General features: G+C 53.9%; 1 protein-coding gene across 2 annotated transcripts; it reads right to left on the bottom strand.

Annotated features, from left to right (window-relative positions):
* Positions 1–229: 229 nt before the first annotated feature.
* Positions 230–25,254, bottom strand: PAQR6 (progestin and adipoQ receptor family member 6). Of its 2 annotated transcripts, XM_044991857.1 has the most exons (9): positions 25,131–25,254; positions 19,888–20,089; positions 17,877–18,004; positions 15,457–15,662; positions 13,702–13,828; positions 10,576–10,672; positions 8,323–8,467; positions 7,401–7,698; positions 230–4,907 (listed from the first exon to the last, which is right to left on the bottom strand). In XM_044991857.1, the coding sequence occupies exons 2-8, from the start codon at positions 19,936–19,938 to the stop codon at positions 7,427–7,429; spliced, it is 1,026 nt and encodes a 341-aa protein (XP_044847792.1). In that variant the 5' UTR covers positions 19,939–20,089; positions 25,131–25,254; the 3' UTR covers positions 230–4,907; positions 7,401–7,426. The 2 variants fall into 2 exon arrangements, with proteins under 2 accessions (XP_044847792.1, XP_044847793.1); XM_044991858.1 differs by lacking the exon at positions 19,888–20,089.
* Positions 25,255–26,418: the final 1,164 nt, after the last annotated feature.

Below are 26,418 nucleotides of genomic sequence, written 5' to 3'. Positions count from 1 at the left end.
ACGATCTGCAAAGCAGAACCGGGGACCTGCCTCTGGGCTCAGAGACCCCAGCTAGAGCAGCCGGGCTAATGGGAAAACCGCCCGAGCAAGCCAGTGGCCATGGCAGGCTAGTCCATAGGTAAGAAGCTGAAGCTCAACTTCACAGAGTTGCTGGCTCGTGTCCCCTCCTGCTCCTTACTCTCCCCCGCACCTTTGCTTGGGCACAGAGGTGAGTCTAGCCCGCCACCCCCCCACAGCTCCCTGCAGGGTTCTAGGTTCCAGCCCCCCAGCTTCTGCCGAGGGTGGAGCTCCGTGTACGTCACTGATCTTGATACGGTGACCAGACAGCAAGTGTGAAAAATCGGGACGGGGGTCGGGGGTAATAGGAGCCTATGTAAGAAAAAGAGCCAAAAATCGGGACTGTCCCTATAAAATCAGGACATCTGGTCACCCTAGACCCTGATGGATTCAACCTCCTGGCTTTGCCAGAAAGTCCGGTAGGGCAAAGCTTTCAAAACCTGGGAAAGCCACCTGCAGCAGAGGGGGTCACAGAACTCGGGCGTCCTGATTCGCAGCCCTTCCTGCTCCGATCAGTGAATCGCGCTCCCTGGCAGAGCCGGGAATCAAACCCAGAGCTTAGGTGAGAGGAATGAAAGGAATGTACTAGAAGTCACCGCTGCTTTCAAGGCACTGCTGGCTGGGGAAAGGAGTGTTAACAAATCACAGCACAGAAGCAAAGGTTTGTGGTATTCGAGGGAATTGACTGGCCCTTCCTCTTTGAGGCAAGCAGCCAGGCTCCTCTCCCGAGCGCTGACCCCTCAGCGAGGGAAAACGACACCACGAACAAACCAGTTTTTGTTCCAAAGTTTATTCCAGTTTCGATTTAAAGCTGTTTATGCCACACACACGCAGGCCATTAAAAACCAAGCACCCCCTAGAGCGGACACAGCACAGTCGATCCAAGGGGCTGTCCCGGACGGATGGACGGACACAGAGACAGGCAGGTTTGCTGTCTGCCCAACGGCGGCAATATTAATAATCCATCTCAGCAGCAGCTCTCAACCCACTAATTGACAAAGGACGGCAGCAGCCAACTTCCAACTGTCCCCTCGAGTGGGGTGGAAATTCATGCAACCTTATCGCCCAGTAAGTGCACTCAAACCTCGGTGAATGATAGAAATGGAGACGCTGCTGATCAATCCCTTCAGGCCTGGAACCAGGGGAGGGCAGCTCCCTACGCCACATTCCCCACCCGATTTCCTCGGGAGACTGTCCCACAGCACAGAGGAATTGGGCTGGATCCCTTTAAATAGCATGTGGGCCTTCTAATTCAGAAGCCAACAGCAGCAGCGTAGGTAGGCCTGGCATAGATACAGTGATTGCGGTGGTGGTACGTTCCCGGGGTTTACACATAACCTCATGTAGCAAACAAAGAAACAAGCTGGCGTCCCAGGAAGGCCCATGAGAGGGCTTGCAACCTATTTAAAGGGACGCCACCCCATTCCCAGACACTACACCCAGCAGTCACTGTCAAAGCTGGTCCTGATATTTACACATCTGGGTCTGATCACATCGGCCAGCTTCTGTCCTCTGGTCCAGGCTTTTCGTTCAGGGTTAGTTGCATACGTTATGCCCAGGAAGCACACGGAGTATAAATATAAGTTAAGTCAATGGGAGTAGGTATTTCCTAGACGCTGGCTCAAATCTTTCCCTTCCAAAGACGGGTTTCGATTCGGGGCTTCCTTCCCCAAATCAATAGGCCAGGACTAACACCCCCACCATCGCTACCTACAATAAATAGGGAGAAAAATACAGAACTCACTGGGATCTAGTGAGTTCTCACTTTCAGCACGCTAGAAAATAGCAAAGAAGTTGCTTTAGGAAACACAGACTCAACCCCACAAAATGCAGGAGGACGGAGAAGACGACAGCTCTGGGATGTCTAATACCCAGCCCTGATTCCTCATCCACAGCTTTATCCCCTTGGCCACACTGCCAAGCGATTCTCCAGTCTTGAGTTTAAAAGCAGAACCTCCGGCGAGATCCTGGCGAGCACAGAGCGGCCTGAGAGAGGAGCCGTTCGTTCTACTCCACAGAAAAACGTCCCTCCAGCCCCGATCGGGATGAATAATCCTTAGCGACGGGGGCTTCAGAGATTCACAGGATTGGGGCGTCTACACAGAGGCATAACTACACCTGGGACTGTGAGCTTCACATATCAACGCACGGCCTGACCCCTCCCCAGATCGCCTGCTCTGACCCCCAGATCTCAGTCTCACCTGGAGCTGGAACGACAACCTCCTGCCAGACGGACGGACAGACCCACCCACGCCGACAGTATTCCAGATCTAACCCCCAGATAACCACTTCCCTGAATTCAGGCGGTGAGGGGACAGCCAGCTGGTCCGACCGATTCTACACCGTGAAGGCTGCTCTGGTGCCGACCTGCAGGCCTCTTCTGTGAGAAATAACTGAGGCGTGGCAGAGCTCACGGTGCAGATCGTTGTGTCTGTTGCTGCCGCTGGCAGGATTCTAGCTACAGAGAGAGAAGGGGGGAAAAAGCTAATCTGACAAGCACGTGCGTGTCTTGGGAGCCAGTCTACACATGGGTGAATAGCAGGAGCGTAGCAGAACTGCAGGCAGCCCCTTGCAGCACACAATGCTGTAAATCTACCCCCTGCTACACTGGCTTTGTGCAGACATGTGCCTGTATTCCAGGTGCTCCCGAGGAACACAGGATAACCAGACGGGGACCCGGGATCTTTAAGAGGCAAAGGTGAATTGTTACAGCAGAAGATAATGCCCCATTCTCAGCTGGTGTTCGGCAGCAGAACTCCGCTGCTGTCAATGGAGCAATGCTAGTTAACGCCAGCTGAGGACTGAGTCCAGCCTCTGGGTAAACGGAGCCCGATCTAGGACAGAAGGCGCCAAGGCCTCGCCAAACATAGCCTGGATTGCAGGGGTGGGGGGACGACACGCTGCCTGTCATTGAAACAGACAGTCACCCCTCGCTCCCAGGAGAATACAGGCCTAGATGCAGCAAGGGGCGAATCTGATACAGGTACGAGGACTGGGCTACAAGACTAGGCTGTGGCCACGGGTCAGTAACAGCAGGGGAGCCTCGCAAAAATTACTAGTGTGAAAAAAGGCAACCACCAGCCAAGCCAAGGAGGGGAAGGAACACGGCAGTACAGACACTCTGCTGAGACCCAGGGTGTCTGCATCCGTCTTCTGGACCGGGCGTCATGGCTAAGCCACTTCGGCTGATCCGGCCCGGCTGCTGGGAGCAGCCTGGATCCCAAAGAACCCAATGCCCGCGAGAAGCCCCGTGGAGAAGCTTTCGTTTGTTGGGAAATTGAGCCTTCGGTCGGTGGGTGGAGAAAGATGAGGTCCAATAGCTGCCATCCGCAAATACCCTGCTCCGACCTGCTGGGGGCCTGGCGCCGCCCTGCCGCTGGGAGTTCCAGGCTAGACAGGCCGGTGTGTGCGCACACCTCCCGCACAGGCAAGGCGCTCATTGATTCCAGGGTGCAGGATCCCTACAGCAGAGAGACTGACACATGGTCTGTGCAGCGCTGGCTCGGCTGAAGTCAATGGGAGTTTCCCCACTGGTTTCCCAGGTGGCCAGGATCCCACCCCCGCTTGCTGGAGAGCCAAGATCAGTTGCTGGGCCCTTTAGAGGCAGCACGGAGGGAGGCAACGAATCAAATTCAGACCCATTCGAGCAGCTGAACCTCCAGTGATTTCGGCACAGGACCCTAATCTAGTGCTGAGAATGGGGGTGCGGGGAACACCAACGGGTGCCTCCTCAAAGGGGGGAACAGAGTCCGGGAGAGTCCCCAAAGAAGCCAAGCCCTCGGGGGTTTGTTCTCTTCGCTTAACGAGGTCTTCCCACCTGCCTTTTTAATGAGCCTCTGATATTAGCGCCTGCAAACAGAAGGCCATAAGCACCATGCAAGGGTGTTAAAGCATCTTAAGCTTTGAGTCTACGTTGCGCCCCTCCCCCTCCCTCTCCCGTCCCTTGCGCTAGTGAAAAACCGCCACCGTTCTGCTGCGGGAGCGTCTCACGCCCACGCGAGGGCCGGGAGAGGTGTGGAAAATAATCAGGCCTCAAGTTTGGCTATTGCATTCGCTGCCTCGACTAGCACCTCCTCAGCACCTACTGGGAACCACTTCAAACTACTCCTCTCGCTGGCCTGGCTACGCCACCTTTCTACCAGCCTAGGGCCGATTCCTAGCACCCTGTCAGCTCGGCACAGCCCAGGAATTACCGTCACCCTGAGCCCAGGCTGGGTCAGTCGCTTTTTACCAACTCAAAACCTCAACGTCTCCCCCCTTTACCTCTCCGGATGATTTGGCCTTGTTGCGAAGGCCCTATAAAAACACACCGTAACCCATCTCAGCTACGTCCCTCCGGACTGATGGCGGTTGAGGACTCTCCGGGACAAGTACCCCCGCTGCTGGGCCCTAGGCATGTGGGGATCTCCAGCTTGGCAGGGTTGGCGTCATGCAGCACTCTCGCTACAAAGCTGACCTCTCAGAGTGCACTGATTTCCCCGGGGCCGGATTCTGAGCACTGTTAGCCCCTCCAGGGCCAGGCGGGGATGTCGGCGTTGTAGGCGGAGGTGTGAGTCGCAGTGCAGGGTAGACAGACTCGCGCTAGCTCGGCTCCAGCTAACCTCTGTCCACCCGGGCTGCACAATCACAGAGTCCAGCTTGCCGCATAGACAGACACCCTCAGGGAGGGATCTGGAGGCAGATTTTGGCCAAGGCGTAAAGCTCAGCGAAGAGTCAATGCGACAGGAGAGCGGAAATGAGAAACGTGCCGCAGCGCGAACCCTCTACCGGCATCACCTGTGAGGGGACAATGGACTTCTCCTTGGACGGGTCACTGAGCGGGAGTCGAGAGAGAGATTTTATACTCAGAGCTGGAAGGAAATTTAAAAATACACCATAAACCACACACACATCCCACAAAAATACACCATAAACAATACAACCAGACACACACAAAAATACGCCATAAACTGTGCGCGCGCACACACACACACACCCCACCCCACAAAAATACACCATAAACCCCCCACATACAAATACGTCGTAAGCACCCCACAAAAAATACACCGTAACCCACACAACCAGACACACAAAAATACACCATAACCCACACACACAAAAATACACCGGAAACTACGCGCGCACACACAAATATACCGTAACCCCCCATACAATACACCACCCCACAAAAATACACCGTAAACCACACAACCAGACACACAAAAATACACCATAACCCACACACACACCACCCCACAAAAATACACTGTAAACCACACACACAAAAATACACCAGAAACCACGCACACACACACAAATATACCGTAACCCCCCATACAATACACCACCCCACAAAAATACACCGTAAACCACACAACCAGACACACAAAAATACACCATAACCCACACACACACCACACCACAAAAATACACTGTAAACCACACAACCAGACACACAAAAATATACCATAACCCACACACACACCACCCCACAAAAATACACTGTAAACCACACACACAAAAATACACCAGAAACCACGCACACACACACAAATATACCGTAACCCCCCATACAATACACCACCCCACAAAAATACACCATAAACCACACACACACTATAACTCTCTCTCACACACACACAACCCCACAAAAATATGCAGTAAACCACACACACACACACACACACACACACTGGAAACCACAACACACACTCTCTCAGCCAGGCTTAACAATCTAGATTTGAATCCAGCCTGCTCCCCCCCCAAAACTAGCCCTGTTGTAAAAGACAAATCTTCGTCACATTCCCTCTGCCCGAGACTGGTTTTCCCGTCAGCCCCTCCGGACTAGGGCTGCCAGCCCTCCAGGATTGCCCTGGACTCTCCAGGAATTCAAGATGAATCTACATCATGTGATGAACCCCCCACCCCACCCCCAGGGACACATCCCTGACAGCGCAGAAGAGCCCTGGGTCACCTGAGGTGGGAGGCACCCACCAGGCTTCTCCTGCCATCGGTTGGTAAAAAAGGAACGTGCGAGCGGAGGACAGGATTCACCTCTGTCCATAGACCCGCCAAGCCCTGGCCCACGCGGCCCTCTCCACACCCGATCCACAGATACGGCCCCCGGCTACGGAGCTGGGCTGTTCAGCTCAAGCTGCAGAGGCTCTCGTGCCTGGTTCTGGTGGCTGGTGCCCCAGGGCACCAGCTGGCACGTTGGCATCCAGCTCCTCCCCTGGGGGAGGCAGGACAGCGCAGGTGAGACATTAGCTGGCTGGCGGGGCCGGCAGAGAGCCGATGTGGCTCTGCGGTTAGCGGGCGGAGCTACTGGTGGGTGGTTAGTGACAGAGGCCAGCAGCTCGTTAGATGAACTCAGGGGAGCCCAAAACACAGGCCCAGGGCGAAGGCCGGCCTACGAAATTCACATCCCCAGTTGCCCCAGGAAAGAGGATGATTAGCTGCACCTTGTGGTTGTACCTGTGCCTGTCCCGGCCCAGCGACTGGTGGGAGCTTACGCAAACACCAGGGTCCTGTGCATGGGGGTTTCTAGCCGGCTACGTGGGCCCCTGCTTGGCCTCTCATTCGAGCATCTCCAAGGGCTTTGGGCAGGGCGGACAAGCAGTATTAGCCTGTTTACAGATGGGGAAACTGAGGCGCAGAGGAGGGAGTGACTTGTCCAGGGTCACACACCGAGTCAGGGCAAGGGTTGGGAACTGACCCAGGAGTCCTGGCTGCCAGTCCTCTGTTCTATCCACTAGGACCAGACTCCCCTACAGAACTGGCAATAGAACTCCCCAGAGGTAGGAATAGAACCCAGGAGTCCTGCTAATGTGCCTCTCATCTTGTCTCTGGCCAGTAATGGAGTTGAGCTGCCCCATTCCAGTTTGGATTTCAAGCCATCCAGGGGCTAGAAGGGGACAGCATCAGCCCGGGGGTTCGGCTGAGGGGATAAAGGGACAGCGGAAAACCCTGGATCACGCCCACTTCCCAAAGCCAAACGGCCACAAGCGTCTCTGGAGGCCTCCTCTCACTGGTGACACACGGGCGGCCCACGTCCGCGGCCTCACGGGAGGACAGCTGCGGTCACAGGGGGTCAGAGCAGGGGATCAGGAGTCGGGGTTCTTCTCCCAGCTCTAGGGGAGTATGGGCTATTGGTGAGAGCTGGATCTAGGGCTGGAGGGTTCGAGCACCCCCACTTCAGGGAGCGTTCGTCTGGGAACCTTGTGACAAAGGCCCGGGACGGCCCTTCCCACACGGAGCCGTCCTGAGGTACGAGAGGTGGATCCCGCCAGGCACTGAGAGACACAAACTTTAGGGTCCCGTCTCCCTTCAGCCCCCTCTGAGCCCAGACCCCAAGCCGCCCTCACCCGCTGTCTCTGGGGGCGGGCGGGCATCACTGCTCCTTGGGGCGGCCCGCCTCGGGCACGGTGCTCTGCAGGATGGAGGAGCCGCCCGGCCAGCGCAGCAGAGCCACGGTGAAGCCCCCGATGATGAGCAGGTTCCCCAGCAGGGCCAGGCTGACGGTGCCGAAGGTGGCGGAGAAGGCGGGCGCCGGGGCCCGGGTGCTCAGCCAGGCCTGCCGCGAGCGCACGTCCGACAGGACGGCCTCCAGCTGGAAGTGGGTGCCCACCACTGCACAGATGTGGAACAGCTGGTGGCTGTGCCCTGCCGAGAGAGACGCGTGGGGGAGAGGTCGTCACTCCCGGCTGTGGTGGGTAACACTCACTGGGGCAGGTGGGGTGGAGGAAGGGACCTGCCTGGTGGGAGGGGGGGGTGCAGAAAGGGGCTGAGCTGATGGCGGGGTTGAAAGGTTAGAAAGGGGCCTGTGGGGGGCTTGGACCTGGGCAGGGGGGGAAGAGAGAGATGCCAAGAAAACATCCCTCCCTGCTTTTGCTTTCGAAAGGGCCTTTCTGCACCTGGCCTGCCCCCACACCCCAGCTCCCAGGGATTCACCCCACAGGTCGCTAAGTGATGGGGAAGCTGGTGGACCGAGTCACTCCAGATCTAGACATTGGGGCAGGAGGGGCCGGTGCTGGGCTCCTGAGCATGGCTGGGTCTGCGGCATCCAGGCGACTGGGGTAGCTGGGGCAGGTCACAGGCCTCCTGGACTCCCCAGCGAGCAACCAGGGGCAGAACGGGAGGAGCCGAGGCCGCAGGAGGGGTGAAGCCATCACAGCGCGACGCGCCCTGCTGGCTCTGGTCGACCGGCCTCACGACAGGGCGTCGAGACACACGGACGTGGCTCCTGCAGAGCGGGCTGGGGTACAGGAGCCGGGTTCCCCCCCTTACCAATATAGTCGAAGCGCCCGGGCGCCAGGCGTTCCGGCAGGTGGGAGGCGAAGAGGAAGCCGGTGAGCAGGGCAAAGAAGAGGTGGTAGAAGTAACCCGCGGTGGCATCGTTCCAGGTGCAGCCGTCCCCGAAGCAGAACAGAAGCTGCAGGGAAACCAGGGATGGGGTGGGAGAGAGGAGAAGTAGTTGTAGGGAAGACAAGTGAGGACCCCGGGGTTCTAACCTGGCAGTGGGAGTGTGCTCTAGTGGTTACCTTGGGGGTCAGGACTCCTGGGTTCTATTCCTGGCTCTAGCCACGTGATCTAGTGATTAGAACATGGGCCTATAGGAGACAGGACTCCTGGGTTCTATGCTCAGCTCTCCTGCTGATGCCGTTGAGCAAGTCACTTCCCTCCCCCGCCTCAGTTTCCCCAAAGCAGGACAGGAAACCTCAGCGAGAAGCAGTGAGGATGAATTAGTAATGTTCACCTTCCTTTGTATCATTACGTGTCATTTATAGCTTGGAGCTGCCTAGAGGCCCCAGCAGCGATCGGGGCCAGGCACGGTACGTACCCACAGAAAGAGTTTGCAGTGTAATTAGTCGAGACAGGGAGGGGAAACTGAGGCACACAGAGGGGGACAATCAGCCAGCAGGTTTAGTAGCAGGGCTGGGAATAGAACCCAGCAATCCTGACTGCAAACCTCAAGGCTCTGTCTCCACCCAGCCTACCTTACGGCACTGGGCATTTTCCCAAAGCAGGGCCTAACTCTTTAGGTCCCATTCCGGCAGCTGCCTGGCCCTCCAGAAGCCAGCGTGGGTCAGCCTGGGAAATGCAGCACCCCAGGGTGGGTCATCAGACATTCAGACACAACAAATCCTGCGTCTTGGACTAGACCCGCCTCGTGCTCCCTTCTAACCCAACGGTTCTGGGATCAGCAGCAAGGGTCAAACCTGGGACCTAGGGATTGAAAAGCACAAGCCTCTGCCAGCTGAGCTCGGAGACCCAGCTCCGCTAGCCAGTGCTGTAGCCGGCCCATCACCTCGGTGGTCCAGCCCCACGGAAGGGATAGAGCCCCACATTAGCTCCGTCTCCCCTACAAGCGCTACAGCTGTGCCCCTATAGCGTAGACATTCGCGACAGCCACGGAAGGGTTTTTCCCCCTTTCACTGTAGTAAATCCACCCCCTTGAGTGGCAGTAGCTACCGACGGCAGAATTCTTCCAGCAGCCTAGCAGTGTCTATACCAGGCTTAACTGGGGGTGGGGTGATTTTTCCGCACCCCCCCGAGTGACATAACTAGGTCGACCTAAGTTTTAGGCATAGACCAGACCCAGGTGCGGATTATGGCAGCAGATCCAGGAGCAGGAAGGTCTCAATTCCCCACCCCTGTATCCCGCAGCACCAAGAGCCGCTTCCCCTTGCTGTTGTATTCCGCCCGCCCAGCCCGCGCCCTCTGCAACACAGCCCCGGCCTGCTAGCGCCGGGAGCAAACAAAAAGCCTGAGCGGCTCCTTTCTGCTGAGGTTGAGTCACATCCTGCATCGCTGAGGGAAACAAGCCAGGGAAGCCGTTATTGTTTGCATCGCTGGCCAGAACCCTGCAGGAGGCATTAAAGAGAGACTCCCTTTTTAACAACTGCTAATGTCTTCCTGGAAATGCCTTCTCCTGGGTTCCAACCACTCTCCTGAGTCCCACGCCTCGCCGGCTCTCTCCCCCGCAGCCTCCCAGTGGGGACAGGGACAACATTTGCCACAGCAATCTGCCCCCCCCCCGCCCCCAACTCAAGACACCTCAAAGGGACTGATCTGCAAACAGTGCTGAGCCCCCGCTCTTAGGAAGTCAGGACTCTTCCAGGTGTCTCATGGTGCACAGCCAGAAGTCACGGCTATGAGGGTAGCACCTCGAGGCCCCAGTTCTGGACTAGGATGCAGAACAAAGAGACACCCTGCCCCCAAAGAGCAAACAAAGCAAATCTAGTCCCTTTTGGAAAAAAATTGGCCATCATCTCTCTGTACCTCCATTTGCCCATCTGTAAAATGGGGAGAAAAACGCTTCCTTTCTTCCACCCTTTGTCTATTTAGAGTCTCAGCTCTATGGGGTAGTGGCTTTGCAGCACCCACTGCAATGGGACCCAATCTTAGCTGAGGTCTCTAGGCGCTGCTGGTGTACAGTAATGTACTGGGCTAAGTTCTTTGCATCAAGGGCTGTATCATGTCCCTGCAGAGCCTAGGGCAGGGGAGTCCCACCCCAAATGGCTCCTGAAATGGACTTACCCTATAAAACAGCGGGATATTGTCATAGACAAAGGGATACACGAAGGCCGTTGTCCGTAAAACCTTGCTCAGCCGGGGACACTCCAATTCCGGGAAACTGGGAATCACACAGGGAGAGATCTGGATTAAGAGCCGCGCAGTCACTAAGGGCTGCCCATGAGCCTCACTAAATTCAGTTCTGGAATGGATGCTGAAACCAAACCAAATCTTCCCCCTTTTACCAGTGCCTTGGTTTATTAGCGCGGATTATTACAGCAATGCTCACAAGTCGATTACTACAAATGAACCTTCGCACACTGAAGCCGGGATTGATTTTTCAAAGGAGACGAAGGTCTTGTCTACATAGCCATTGACAACTGCAGAATAAGCTATTCTGTAACCGCTCCAGTGTGGGCACTCGATTCCAGTGTAAAGGTGATTTTATTCTGGAGTAATTACTCTGCTTTGGAAGTGCATTAATTATTCTGTAACAAAAGTGTCTTTTAGTCCATATTACTGTGTGGACACCAGATTATCCTGGAACGGCTACTGCCTAATAGTTTATTCTGCAATGGCTATTCTGATCAGGGTCCCTACTGGCCTCAGATACCAAACTCCCTCCAATTGAGCATCTAACTTCTCACCTTTGAAAATCCAAGCCTGAGTGATTAAGAGCAGAGAGCAGGATGGAATTCATGTTAGACTGAAATGTTAATTTACTGTTTGCAATTCACTCAGCTTGGAAAATGCACAGACTGGTCAGTTTAATGTTTTTTCTTCCTAGTGAATTTCACACCAAGATGCATTTGCAAGCCAGGCAGGGGAATTTTTGTTTCTAGTCAATTTCCCTTTCAAGATGATCTCATGCACTTGAAGGCAACCAGGGAATTTGGTTGGAGATATAAAGGGGAACATTTATCATCACTCTTAAGGTTTTGTAAAAATTTGATGGCTTTTGTGTGTTTTAAAACAAAAACAAAAAACGAATGAAGGGAGTCAAAGACAAGGTGACAGCATCCCACTCATTGTAATTAGTATGATCCCAACCAAATCCGGAATGATGCTTGATTTCCTTTCCCCCTCCCCCTCCCGGAAGCGTGTGTAGTTTGATTACAAGTTAAGTCTGCACCGAGAATGTGGTGACAGTAAGTGACAATAGTTGCCAAGTCCGGCTGCATTCTTGCATAACGGCACTTGGACACCATTCCTGGTCATTTCTGTTTCAAGTTATGGTGGAAAATATGCTTGTAAAAAAAAAAGAAAGAAAGAAAGAAATTGCCATTCTATTTTAGAAAGTTAGAATGTCAAAACTCCTGTCTCAGCAGATCTGTGGGCAGGCAGCGTTGTCTCTGCCGTCTTCAATGGCAAAAATAAGCCTATGCTGCTTTGTACTCCTCCTATAGCCCTGTACAGCACCATTAACCGCAGAGCCAGCTGGATTTTATTCCTCTTGCAGCAGATTTGCCTGCTAGTTCCAATCAGCTGTATAAACCCAGGGAAGACAATAGGACTGCATACGGGTTCCTGATGGCACAACATGGGCCTGAAAGATTTTTATTATTAGTGACAATGTATGAAAAGGAGAAGCAACAGCCAGAACAACCTTGTTTTCACCAGTGAATAAAAAGATTTGATCTGGAGTAACTGAGAGGCAAGACCCCCCCAGCTCTACACAGGACCATTCCTACAAAGTCACATTTCAGACTAGAACCTCCCCTTGAAATTAAAAAGGCTTCATTTCCCAGCTTCGGGACTGAGGCCCAATGACCTGGAGGGAGCAGCAGCTGCTCTCGTCAATTTCAAGAGCAGATCAGCAGCAAGGGACGATTAAGAAGAGAGCTGGAGGTGGGAGCAACCTGGGAAAGCAGGAGATCTTAGCCCTACAGTAATTAACAACACTTCCCTCCAGCTGCATAAAGCATAAAGTGGAAACCCAGGTTTACAATTGCTGGACCAAGATCTCTCAGCCATGCTAACGTGTCCACACTGCACTACGCCGACCTTCTGACTCGGGTCTGCAGTTTGAGCTGCATCCAGACTGCAAAAATGACAGGGCTTGGCCCCGAGTCAGCGGGACTCTCTCTGATCCACCCCCAGAGCAGGGTCTGAGGACCTGAGTCCTTGCTGAGCCGAGTCACATTGAGCTGTGTGTGTGGATGGAAGAGGGGACTAGGGCTCAAACCTGAGTCAGAGGCAAGGCTTAGCATGCAGTGAGGACAGACCCATGACTGGGGGATGGGAGAGGCTGAGGTATAGGGAATGGAGGTGATCACAAGGTCCGGCAGTGAGACAGTAGCTCAGTAGGGAATAGAACCCAGGAGTCCAGGTCAGACACCTTATCCGCTGCTCTCGCCACTAGATGCCAATTCTCCTGCTACCTGGGTACTGGCTCCCTTTAAGGACTGAATGGTTATGACTCTACAGAGGGATTTGTTTGATCAGCGTTTGAAATGAAGGCACCTGCTTCCAACAGAACAGATGATACAATAGGCTAGGATTTTACCCTCTGCCTGAAGCAACCCGAGTGAAAGCAGCCAGGGCAGGAGAACCAGCGTCCAGTCTCAGAGTGGATGACCTGACGAAGAGCTGTGCACAAGCTTGAAAGAGTCTCTCTCGCCAACAGAAGTTGGTCCAATCAAATACATTACTTCGCCCACCCTGTCTGTCAGTGGACAGAACCAGAGATTTCAGACAGGTGCAAGGATAATTACGGACTAACCTGCCCACCACAGGGGATGTTTCCCAGACCCGTGTCAGCTAGAGGTTGGCTTATGACCTGAAAGACTGAAACCCCATGTCCACTGTTTTTATCCTATGTCATGTAACCATAGATGGTTCTCTTGGCTTCAGTCGCATCTTGTGGCAAGGAGTTCCACAGGCCAACGCAGCACTGCATTCAAAACAACTTGTGAAACTATGCGCGAGTCCACTCAATGCAGCCCCGGCTGAAATCAACAAGGGTTGTATGGGTGTTAGGGGTGGAATAATTTGCCTCACAAACTAATAGGACAGATCTGCTGACTGGCTGGGGTATTAGTGTATTATGCATAAAGAAACAGATGCAAGGAGGCTTTGCAGAGCAGACAAATGGATACGCCCTGATATTTTGCATAATACGTTCTTGGTACTGCATAGATCCTTACATACCGGGAGTAACAAGACAGACTGGTGCAGATAAATGAGTTAAAAGCAGCCATTGGTACAAAGTAATGGTGCAAAGTGCTGTTAACCCAACGGTCTGGCATCGCATAGGCTCCATATGTGAAAGCACAGCCTATAACACAAACACACTACATTATGGGATGGCATTGGTAACGACTCCAACTCACAGTTCTGCTAGTCCAGGGGTGGCCAACCCGCGGCTCCGGAGCCACCTGCGGCTCTTCGGAAGTTAATACGCGGCTCCTTGTCTAGGCTCCGACTCTGGGGCTGGAGCTACAGGCGCCAACTTTCCAGTGTGCCGGGGGGGGGGCTCACTGCTCAACCCCTGGCTCTGCCCCAGGCCCTGCCCCCACTCCACCCCTTCCCCTGAGCCTGCCATGCCCTCGCTCCTCCCCCTCCCTCCCCCCAGCCTCCTGCACGCCATGAACAGGTGACTGGGAGGTGCTGATCGGTGGGGGTGCCAGTGGGTGGGAGGTGCTGGGAGCTGATGGGGGGCTGCTGATGTATGACTGTGGCTCTTTGGCAATGTACATTGGTAAATTCTGGCTCCTTCTCAGGCTCAGGTTGGCCACCCCTGGGCTAGTCGTTTAGCAGCAGGGAAACCAGCAAACTTTACGAAACCACCTTTGGGAGCTTAATACAGCTGGGCGGAGATTTTCAACTGAAACATCTTTTTTTTTGGCAACAACAACAACAAGTGGATTCAGTGACACCAAAAATGCCAGTCGTGTCGCATTGTTTCGGTAGGAACAAGATGCCAACGAACAATCAACAGTTCCGTTTTAACATTTTCTGAAACGAAACATTTCAATTTGCTTATTTCAAAATTTTACTTCCATTTTTAGGTGGTTGCTTTTTTTTAAAACACATAAAAAAAACATGCTCAAAAAACAGAACAAAATGCTCCATTGAATTAAATGCTTCATTCAGCCCAAAATGGAATGCTTTGGATTTTCTGATTCCATTTTTAATTTAAATTTTTCTTCCAGAATGGCCAGTGAATAAATAAATCTGTTATTTACCCTGCTTTAGACTTCAGGCTGTTGGCAAAACCTAGTCCAGCGAGAACTCACTCCCCAAACTGAAATCGATCAGTTGTTCAGGGGGAAACGAGAGAGGCTTTAGGGCTGTACCACCCTGAGAAGTCAGACTGGCTCCGGCCGATCGCCCTGGGGAGCAGATTCCAGAGCCCAGGGGGCTGCGTTTGAGCGTGAAGGGGGCTGGGAGAGGAGCCGGCTGGGCCTGCATTTCAGAGCTCTCAACCGTGGAGAGGAGAGTCTGGATTTCTCACCGTGGTGAGATTTCCTAATCAGGGGCAGATCTCCCATGGGTGTAAATTGGTGTCACTTGAAGTCAATGGGGCTGTGCTGATTAGGGTGACCAGATGTCCCGATTTTCTAGGGACAGTCCTGATTTTGGGTCTTTTTCTGATATAGGCTCCTATCACCCCCCGCCCCCGTCCCAATTTTTCACATTTGCTGTCTGGTCGCCCTAGTGCTGATTTGCAGCAGCCGAGGGCGTAGCCTGGGGAGCTGCCTGGCTGACCCAGAAGGAGAAGCGCACTCCCAAAGGCCGGGCTGTTAAACAGAGCTGCACCTGACCCAGGACCGTGGATCCAACTGGCGAGGGCATCCGGCTTCCAGAGCTGAATTCTGTGGCTCGAGCCCCTCCCTAGATACAGGCCCAGAGACCCTCTGGCCTCGTCTTTAACTCGCTGCCACATGGCAGCTCTGGACTTACCCAGGCTGTAGAGGCTGAGGGCTCCGTAGTCAAAGAAGTAGCAGATGTGGCGGGCGTGGGTGGACATGGTGCTGAAGGTGTGGGCACAGCTGGAGGTGAAGGGGTACAGGCAGACCAGCAGCATGTAGACGAGGAAAGGCCAGTTGTAGGCGTCTCTGCAGAAATCCAGGGAGGAGGAGAGCACCAAGAACCGCCACACGAAATACCTGAGAGATCAACGGGCACAAATGGGGATGGTGCATCACAGGGACGATAGCCCCCCCCCCAGACCTTAATGAGGTCTGGGCCAACTTCCCACACCCCCTGAGCTTAGGGAGCCGGGAACCAGACCTCTGGAGTTTCTAGATCAAGCTCCGCAGCATTGTCATTTCAGTTCCCACGTGGTGAAACTGAGGCAGAGATGAAGAGAACAGAACAGAACTCAGGATTCCTGGTTCCCCGTACCCCCTGCTCTAGAGACCATTCCCTGATTCCCAGCCCCCCATTCTAGTCACTAGGCCCTTGTTCCTTTGGAGAGCTGGGAATGGAACCCAGGAGTCCTGACGCCTGCTCTACTCACTAGACACCGCTCCTTCAAGGGATGTCTACACGGCACCTAAACACCCAGCTGGCCCGTGCCAGCCGACTGAGACTCGCGGGGTGGGACTGTTTGATTGCAATGTTCGTTTCCAGGCTCAGGCAGAAAGCCAGGACCCTGTAGGGTGAGGAGATCCCAGAGCCCAGGCTACAGCCCGAGCACCGCAACGAAACAGCCCTTCGTAGACCCCTGGTTCCTAAACTTTAACAGCTCATATCACTTCGATTAAGCCTCCTGCACGTTTCATCACAGAGAACCAGACAGGAAACAGCAGGAAGCCAACCCAAATAAAGAGTTTCTCCCACAAGCATTCGGGTCGTGAGCAGTCCAGGCAAACAACGCACGACTACAACAAAGCTTAAACTTGTTCTGCCAGGAAGTCGTGGTCACAGGGATCGGGCTGCCGGCCCCCACAGGGGTTGGGGTGACCAGATGTCCCAATTTTATAGGGACAGTCACGATTTTTGGGTCTTTTTCTTATATAGGCTCCTATTACCCCCCATCCCGATTTTTCACACTTGCTGTCTGGTCACCCTAGGGACGGCTCTGTCGGCCCTCACAGAATTTTTTTCTGAGAGCCCTGATACATTTTGCGAACCCCCAAGGGCTCACGAACCCCACTTTGGGAACGACTGGTGTAGAGCAAGCCCCAGGAGCGCGAGTCGGCTGGCACGGGCCAGCCAGGGGGGTTTCTTTCACCCTCAGAGGCCAAAGACTGGAACCCCAGACTAATGACTCCCAGTCCCCTGGTCTGGCCACTAGACCACCCTGCTCCCATTGCTGGGACGGGTTCCTTGGAGAGCTAACAGCTGCTTGGGGACCCAGCTGTTGTTTCTTCATATTGACTATTGGGCAAAGAGCAGTCGGCACCACAGGAGGAGTTGGGGCAAACAATCAACTGGTTTGAAGATGGAGCTCGAGCAGTTTCTTAAGGGGATGACCTGAGGGGGCTGCCTGCCACAGCCTGGACTGGACTCTCTGACCCAGGAGGACCCTTTCAGTCCTGTCTCCTCTGTAATAATGTGCAAGCTTTGGGCAGGAGACTGGCACCCCTCCACCAAGGCCCGGGCCACCGCAGCGAAGGGCAGGGAGCAGTGAAGAGCTGGGTGGCAAAACAGGTTTCCCGCCCCCATGAAAGTTCAAGAAAGCAAAGAAATTCCCATTCGGAAATGGGACGAAAATTTTAAAAAAAAAGTTTCAAAAAGATTTGGTCCGGTCAATGATTTTGATGTTTTTCACGCGTGTTATTTTGATGGGCGGCGGTTTTCTTATTTTAGTGGCTTTACAGCTCTAAACAAAGAGTCACTTTGATCCGGAAACCCCCCAATTTTTCATTTGGAAGAGGCTGAAACAAAACATCCCACTGAAACCGCCCTTTTCCCCCACGACGAGCAGGGGCGGCTCCAGGCACCAGCACGCCAAGCCTGTGCCTGGGGCGGCAAGCCGCGGGGGGCGCTCTGCCGGTCGCCGCGAGGGCGGCAGGCAGGTTGCCTTCAGCGGCTTGCCTGCGGAGGGTCTGCTGGTCCCGCGGCTTCGGCGGACCTCCCACAGACAAGCTGCCAAATCCGCGGGACCAGGTACCTCCAGCAGGCAAGCCGCGGAGGGCAGCCTGCCTGCCGTGCTTGGGGCAGCAAAATACCTAGAGCCGCCCCTGATGACGAGTTTCGACCTATCGGCATTTTCCGTGTTTAGCTGAAAGATTCTCCCCCCCCACCTTGCTTTCACAAGTATCTCCATTGAATGAGTCCCGTGCCCCCAGGAAGCCACGCTCCCCAGCAGGACGGGCATCGCCCCACGGCTGAGGAGTCGCGCTTCATGTGGTGCAGCCCAACCAGTCACTTACCAGGTCGGGAGGAAGTGGGTCCAGATATTGACAGTCTCGTTGGTCATTTGGAAGGAGCTCAGGATGCAGTCCAAGGCAGAGCTCTTTGGATGGCGGTAGCCGGATATGATGCCATCCTCCCAGAAGATCTGCCCAGGGAGAAAAGCCACGTCGGGTCAGAGGGAACCACAACGAGGTGTTATTTCATCCCTAAGTGAGTGAAATCCACTTTGGGACATCCCTATACAGTATCCCCAAATGCTTTCCACAGGAGGTCAGTATCAACCCCCCATTGTACAGATGGGGAAACTGAGGCACAGAGTGGAGCAGTGACTTGCCTAAGGTCGCCCAGTGGGTCAGTGGCAGAGCTGGGAAGAGAACCCAGGTCTCCCACTCCCCAGGGCGGAGTCCTATTCTCCCCTCCCCCCAGCATGGGGGGTTTGTGTCTGGACCAGGAGCAGATTCAGGGCCCCTCTCTTTCATTGGGGGATTTTCCACGTGGGCTTCTGTGCCGGGAGCTGCACGGAGATCCCTTTGGAGGAGAGAAGCAGGGCCACCCTTGATGCAACAATCTGTCCTGGAATCACCGCCGCGTGGGAGAGGCAGGGCTGGGATTCCGGGAACAGAGCCTGACTTATGCTCACTGTTCAGAAAGTTCAGCCGGGGGCAGGGGACCTGACCCGCCACCCACCCAGCCTGTCCTCACCACTCAGAGTCATTTCACTCACTGCATGTTATGCTGGGGGAGCGCTGACCTCATCCCAAAGACCAGTGGGCCAGATCCTCGACTGGTGTAAATCAGGGTCTACGCTGACACCAGCTGGAGATCTGGCCCAGTGATGCCAATGGAGCGACACCCATTTACACCAGCTATGTGGGATCTGGCCCCATTGGCTCCAATGGATCTGGACAGACTTATGCCCACTGGGGATAAGATCCTGAATACTGAGGACACAAAAATCTGAACGAGCAGACTAATAGGAGAAAGACGGCAAAACACCACTCCATTCAAATCAGCAATTTACTAAGTGTGCGTGCAGGTGTTTTAGAAGCGGGGGTGGTCCTGCTGAATAGGGATGGGGGGGTAACGACTGTCCTCCCCTAAAGAGATTTTATTATTTGTATCACGGTAGCACCCCAGAGCCCTAGGCATGAACCAGGACCCCCATGGCGCTAGGCGCTGTACAAAGAGAACAATAAATCGGTCCCTGGTACCACCACATCACAGAACAGCCTTATATATATAAGCCTCAGGAAGTTCACATGGGCTTTTTAAAGCCTTTGCCACCGGTTGCCTCCCAGGTTTGTCTCTTTCATTGACCTCGTGCACCTCATTCTCCCAGGTCTATCCCAACAGGACTGTGTTGACTTCAGTGGCATAACTCCTCATGTACCTCTGCTCTAACGCCATGGGGGTCCCTCCTCGCTATTTACACCCTGGCAGGGGAGAGGCAAACAAGGCCTGTGTGTGCTGAATTGTTTTCCATCCTAGATAGATCAATTGCAACTTTCTCCAGGTGAATCTTGTTTTGTCTACTGCTCCCATAGCTGATCCCGTTAGTACGGCACGTGCGTGTCCTCCGCGGTATTTGCAACTTGGCTCCCTTTGGTAGCGTGTGAATTTCATTTAACATGCCTTCCCCGTACCACCTATAAAGATGCTAAATGAAACCAGAACTAACCCTGGTCCCTGCACCACATCCCCACTCACTTGATTTCCCCGCTCCTAAGTCAACAGATAGCTTGATATATCGATACACTCCATATTGTATGCACCAATTACATGGAGCCTCCCAAAGCTCCGTGTTGCAATTGAACCCTATATTACAATATATTATTGAGCCACTAGATGGCTCCATATGCGGTAGAGCGCTCGGGGAGGGGGAATGCGGTTGCCTGGTCAACAAAGGAGACAAAGCTAGGACTTGTTCTGTGTGGAAGGTTGCCTGTTTGAATCTAGTTCCTGCTAAGAGACTGATTGGAATTGCACAGATCAAGACACGTGATCGGGGTGAAGTGGGGCAATACTCACACGAGGTACTTGGTGAACCCTGAATATCTGAGGCAACTTTATCGTCAGCATTTTAGGTCAGAGGAGGGCAGGGGGAATAAATATTAAAGGTGCAGGTGGCTTAGCCTTCAGGAGAGCAGCAATGAAGCCCTCAGAGCTTCTAACTCTCCTATGTGGCTTCGCTCTTCTCTAGCCCCTTGCTAGAAAGTCGAACATTGGTGTCCTGGAAAGACATTGCAAATAAAAGGGGAGAGAAAGCAAAACAATTATCCTTGCACAGCAACACAGAGGGAATATACAGTCAGCTTGCATCTGGAATTGTGGACTAGGGCTCAGCACGTCCCAGGTACTCTCCAAACACAGCAGCAGCAGCAGCATCCCCTGCCCCGAAGAGTCCGAAAGATCTCACAAGCAGGAAAGATTCTAGCTGCCCGGAAGCTGTGATTGCTTGCATTTCGCAGCATTGGATTGGCTTAGCAATGTCACGAGATTTAATGAAAAAAAATCACAGATTTGGGGTTTGTTTAATTTGCCAGCTGGTTTCCTTGGTGCTCTCGCTTCATGATTTTAAGCTCTTTTTTTAATGCCCTGGCCACTTCCAGGGATTCTCACCACAACATTTTTGGTGGCCTCAGAGTGTGGCCACCAACTCTTGCTGGTGGCCGCTCTGACAAACCCGTGTCTCTGTCCCTTCAGCGAGAGCCCGACCCGGGGAAGGTAGGTCCGGAGCTTGCGTCCCAGGCTTTCCGTGCCCCAGCCGGGCTGGAGCAGGTGAGCTTCCCAGGGGACCAAACACTACAGCTGCCTCCACTGACAAGAGCCATCTCTGGCGCTACACACACAGGCCCCATGTGTCCCCAGAGGTGCTGCCGAAAGCCCTTGAGGAGGCTGCGTGGTGCAGGATGCCGATCCCTGCTGGCAACCCCAATCTCTGCCCAGGCGTTGGAGGCTGTCACGACTGCAAAAAAATCTGCTGGTGGCCGCCTGTGAGAGACGCTGCACTAGATGGACCATGCCACATCTGGTAAAGGAACCAGGACTAGCAGGGAACATCTGCATCTCTTCTCCTTTTCTCCAGTTACTCATATTGATGGCAGGTGTTTGAACAAAGAAGGGAGCTGGGGTTGAGACTTGAACCCCAACCCCTGCTCTCAGTTTTGGCAGTGTGGTCCAATGGTCAGAGCAAAGGGCTGGGAGCCAGGGCTCATTGACTCTGGGAAGCAGCGTTTCCTAGTGGTTAGAGCAGCAGACTGGGAGCAAGGCTCCGGGGGCTCTATTCCCAGCTCTCTCGTGGACTCACTGCACAGCCTAGGACAGGTCACGGAGGCGTTGCTCTGTTCATGTTGCAAGGTCTGAGTGAGGGACTGAAGTTTTAGGTGCCTAAGTCCCATTCACTTTCAATGAGACTTCAGCTCCTCACCCAGTTAGGCCGTGCAGCGTGAGCAGAACGATGCTTAAATACCTTTAAAAAACCAACATCTGGAGCTTAGCCCCTCTGTGCTTCATCCACGTCCATAAAACGGGGGTGATTCTCATTGGCATTGCTGTAGCACTTAGCAGCCCTACTCACGGACCAGAACACAGCCAGCCCCTGCCTCAACGGTTGTACAATCAAAGTACCAAACAAGAAACCCGTCACGCAGAGAGGATTAGCATCATGCCGTCTTTTGCCAGCCCGGTCCGTTTAGGCTGCAGACCTTTTGGGGCAAGGACGGTCTCGCTCCGTGTTGTCTGTGCAGCGCCTGACACGATGGAGCCCTGAGCTCAGCTGGGTGCTCCAGGTCATCACAGATCACAAATGGCCTCTGGAAAGACCTAGCATAATTTTGCATCAGATTTCGCCATCCGCCAGACCCGTGACGATAAAGGGAGCTCAACGAGCCTCCAAAATCGACAGATGTTAGAAATCAACGTTGCCTTGTTTGGCTCGAGTTTCCTCGACTCCCCCAGCGGGAGCACGGCCCTATCCTGCCAAAAGAACAGCAGCAAAAATCAACTCCCCCTCCCCACCCCTTTGCTAGAAATCAATCCTCCTTTGTCAGTTTCACACAAGGCTTCCATTGAATGCCAGCCATCTGCATCACGTGACTCCCAAAGGGTCAGGAGGGAGCAGCGGAAGCCAAGGTGAAAGTTAGCTGGGGCTTCAAATCGAGACACCCACCAACTGCAACGGGGTTCAGAAAGATCTGACTCTGGATCAGCCCCTTGCTGTTTGCTCAGCATTCAGTGCTTTGTCCAAGATGACAAGCAGATCTGCTTGTCCCCGACTCCGAGCGTGCCAGCCTGTATCTATTGCTGCTGCATCTCTAGCCTCTCCCCATCCATCGAGTTCACTCCTGGGCATTGCTGTATGTCACTCTGAACAGCATTAGCCAACCGAGACTCATCAGACCATTTGCGGGGAGGAGGAGAGGGAGGGCAGAGCCAGATTTGAAAGATTTAACATCTTGAAGATTTTCTTTGATTATTATTTTTGTCAGCCTAGCGCCTAAGAGCCCTAGTCAGGACCTCATGGTGCTAGGGGCTGTACAAACACAGACCAAAAAAAGACCCAAAGACCTTCCGATCTAATCAGAAAGACAAAGCGACAACAGATGGAGTCAGACAGGGGAGAACAAGGCGAAAGTGATCAGCCCACCAAGGCATAACCGTTGCCAAGTTTCCTGTAGGCGTCCCAGCCAAGGAGAGTTTTCACGTTCCAAGTTTAGAGTCATCCAATCGGAAACCTCATCTTTCCTAGGGTCAGACTGGCCCTGCTCAGGTGCCTGGCCAGAAGGGAGAAAAGTGAAAGGAATCTTTGAACCCAGTTCCTTTGGGCGGGGGCCCATCCAGCTCCCTCTTCGTCTTTGATTGGGCCCCTCCCACTCCACATACTCAGAACAGCCTCCCAGCTCACCTCCTTCCCTACCTGGGGGTGGGCTGCCGGGGAAAAGACCCTTCGATGACGATGACACACACACATGCTGTGGCAATGAGGGCCAGAGAACCACCCAAACGAGACAGCAGCGGGGGCCAGTGGGTAGAGCACTGGGGCTGGGAGTGAAGAGAGCTCCCGCTCAACTGATGACGGAGTTTGGGGAAAGTCCTTCCCCTTAGATCGCCCTTTTGTTAAACAGGTACCGAGCCCCGGCTCCCAGGTGGCGGCGCGGCATGATTCACTAGTGTTCGAAAACAGCTCCAGGGCTCTTGGCTGGAAGATTTCGTAGGCGGAAAGGCAAGTTGTGGCAAGCATCAGACAAACCCTGCGATGCGGAGGAGTAAGATGCTTGTGAGAAGGGTGATACTCTGACTACGTTGGTAATTATGACTCCCGCTGCTGAGGGAACTAACAGAGCGCCTCATATTCTTCATCAGTTTATTCTCATAAAAAGCGGTATAAGTCCCATTTTACAGATGGGGGAAACTGAGGAAGAGAAAGACTAAGGCCCAGAACCTAATAGGTAAACCTGAATACCTTCAAGGATCTTGGCCAACTGACTTGCCTGAGGTCACACGAGGAGCCAGGAATTGAACAGAGATTTCTTATCTATGTGGCGTAGGGTCTTATACTGCTGCCCATCACCATAGCCTCTGGGCACCTTCCATAGAAAATCAGTATCAATAGCCAAGTCCGTAGCGGACTTTATGGAGCCTCTGGCTTGTCCTCCTTCCAGGTAAAACCCTGAGCCCCAACCCAGTGCTGCACCCCCAGACCACCCTTCCTACCATCGGCACCTGAATGAGGGGCATAATCCCCATTGCAGAGGGGCAAATGGAGGCCCAGAATCTGCATGACAGCAGACCCTAACCGACCTCCCATACCCCAGCCTTGCCTGTCTGACGATTTAGGAGGAAAGCAGCCACGGGATCGATTTTAAAATGCGTTGGGAAATGAAGCCTTATAAAGAGGCCTCTCTGCAACGACGCTGCTAAGCACTCAGCGACTTTCCATATTCAAAGCACTTCGCAATCATCAGCGAATAAAGTCTCACCCCTGCCAGGCAATAAGACCGCCTCGTGCTCACCCAGGATAGTGCTTTAGCAGCCGAGCCCTTCGCAGCCATCACACCGCTAAAACCTCCCCGGGTCTGAGGGGAGCCGTGGTGCCTCCATTTTACAGCTGAGGAAACGGAGGTGCGGAGAGGGGACGCCGCGTGCCACTGGCCGAGCTAGGAAGAGAACCTGGGAGTCCTGACTCAGAGCACCCGAAAGCCCCAGCAGCCGTCATTAATCATCCGGGGTCAGACCCCCCGCTGAGGGGCAGGGCCAGGAGTGCTGCAAAGGGGACCCAGGGATAGGGGTGCTAGCCTGGGACCGAGGATGCCTGGGTTCAATTCCCAGCTCCGCCACCGACTCCTTGTGTGACCTTGGGCAAGTCACTTAGTCCCTGCGCCACAGCACACCCTTGCCACGGGCACCCCCTTGTGCCTGGACACAGCAGTGCAGGGGACTTTGCTTCTAGCGCCCCTGGTCACTGCTTCCTTGGCCTCAACGGTGTCCTGACTCTCCCAGGGTCTGGCCCTCCAGCCAGCTCACTGAAAAGTTCAATCCCCTTCTGGGGTAACAAAAGGTCCAAGCAAATCTCTGAACGAGCAGCTCCTGTCCCCCACTCTTGAACCTGCCTGCGGCGTTTCTCCTATGCTGCTACCCCCATGGGCCCCCTTTCTAGGGACACCGGCAGCTTCCCTCTGGGATCTCCCTGCTCCTTTCAGGGCCCCTCCAGAGGCGTCCAGCCGGCTCCGTAGGGGTCAGTCGTTATAATTAAAGTCTCCTTCACATCCAGCTAGGGTCACTTTGGAGATTGATGGACAGCTGCTAGCTCATGGCCCGGGTGGGCCCAGCTGGCCTTAAAGGTCCAGCCGGCCTGTACAAGGGGGATCGTAGCACTGCCCTACCGCTCAAGAGCGCTGTGAGGATAAATTGATTCAAGACCGTGAGGCTCTCGGCTACTAAGTAACAGGGGCCGGATAAGTACTATAGCTAGATTGACTACAATGTAACTATGCCAGTTTACACCAGGGAGGATCTGGTCCCGTTCCACAGATGGGGAAACTGAGGCATGGTGTTTGGGGTGGGGGGGAAGAGAGAGAGAGCAAATCAGAAACAGAAACCAGGAGTCCTACCTCCCTGTCCTCCAACAGACAATCCCCAAGCAGGCGGGTGGCTCCCTTCGCACAGTGTATTAACACGGAAAGGGGAAGGGAAAATTTTTTTTAAAAAAATCAGCCAGCTGGTGACCACCCTACAGCTAATGGTAAAGCCAGAGAGCAGACGAAATGCCAAACCTGGTCCAGCGATGGTAGAAGGGGGATCCCCCAGCCGTTGCTACCGCTTCATGGTATCGGCTTGGAGCTCAGCGCTCGCTGCATCAGAAGGGGCCCTCCGAACTATTCCACTGTTGTGTTTTTTCTCTCTTTTTTTAGCCACATTCCTTGGCAGAGCACATGGAAAGCAGCCAAGGGCTCCCTCCCATGACAGCTCCAGCCTATTGGTGGAGGGGGAAGAAAAGGCCTCTTTGAGAGGCTGGGATCAGGAGACAACGGAGTCAACAAAAAGGAGCTTTTGTACTGGAAATATCCCATTATTCCCTCCCCCCCCTTTACGTTTTAGTCTTAAAACATCCACCGCAGAGACTGCAAACCCATCGGGCGCCCTCCCTTCTGGGGAGGCCTTCCCCAGCTAAGAGCATTAGCCTCCAGAGTATAAACTCCCAGTCCCTAGTGTCTGCCCGGGGCATTCCATACCCCACTTCTGGGCTCCCTCCCATCCAGCGGACAGGGCCCCCGCAGGGCACAGTTCACCAGCGGGGCATTATTGTGAAGACTCTCGCCCCCAGCTGTGCACATGCAGCTCAGAACCTCGCCGCATGATATTCTGGGTGGAAGACAAACCAGGAAAAGAGGAACCGTTTCTCGCCATCACCGAATCCAGAGTATCCTTTGGCGACATCATCATGGTCAGATATCCCGTAACGCTTGCCCTAAAGGATTTCTGGAGTGCTTTGCAAACCGGGCTGTGACATTACTCAATGCTCTCAATGCTTATCTTGGGCTACCCCCGGTTTATAAAGGGATAATATACAATTAATAGATCTTACCCGAATGCTTCAGACAGGAGTACAGCCCAGATCCTCACTGTATTTAGGCTCCTAACTTCCACTGATTTCAGGGGAAGCCTAAATATCTTGGGTCACCATTAAACCAAGCTGGCATGGCTGAGATCCAGTGGAAGAAAGGTAGAGGTGGAGTTTAAGTGGGGAGGATGCTGCCGTGATCTGTTAGGGCCCAGTTGTAGATCACGCCCTTCATCATTAGCTAGAAGAAAGTCACCTGCAGAGAGATTCAAGTTCAGAGGTGGCTGCAAATTGGGAGGAGCCGTATGTCCAAGCGAGGACAAAGAAACACAGAAAGACCTAAAGTACAATTATTAGTGACTTTCACTTAGACTAACCAGGGCTTCTCTACAAAGTGAGTTCTTGCACGGCCAGCCAGGGCGTGAATCTAGAGTGCACCAGCTCGCCATGCAGTGACGGCCGGTGCGGTCGCTGCTACCGCACCGTGAACGTCCCTGAGC

The sequence above is a fragment of the Mauremys mutica genome, chromosome 17, assembly GCF_020497125.1.
Source record: "Mauremys mutica isolate MM-2020 ecotype Southern chromosome 17, ASM2049712v1, whole genome shotgun sequence".
Taxonomy (NCBI): Eukaryota; Metazoa; Chordata; order Testudines; family Geoemydidae; genus Mauremys; species Mauremys mutica.
Note: the sequence above shows the minus strand (reverse complement) of the source record. Positions and strands in the feature narration are given on the sequence as shown.

What these genes read in the sequence shown, in the direction of transcription:
- PAQR6 (XM_044991857.1), bottom strand. Translation starts at nt 19,938, where the DNA reads ATGCTGACGATAAAGTTGCCTCAGATATTCAGGGTTCACCAAGTACCT. An exon ending in CCTCAGCCTCTACAGCCTGG is followed by an intron (nt 13,829 to 15,456) that starts GTAAGTCCAGAG and finishes TTTGTGTTATAG; the next exon opens with GCTGTGCTTTCACATATGGA. An exon ending in CGGGCGCTTCGACTATATTG is followed by an intron (nt 7,699 to 8,322) that starts GTAAGGGGGGGA and finishes CTCTCTCGGCAG; the next exon opens with GGCACAGCCACCAGCTGTTC.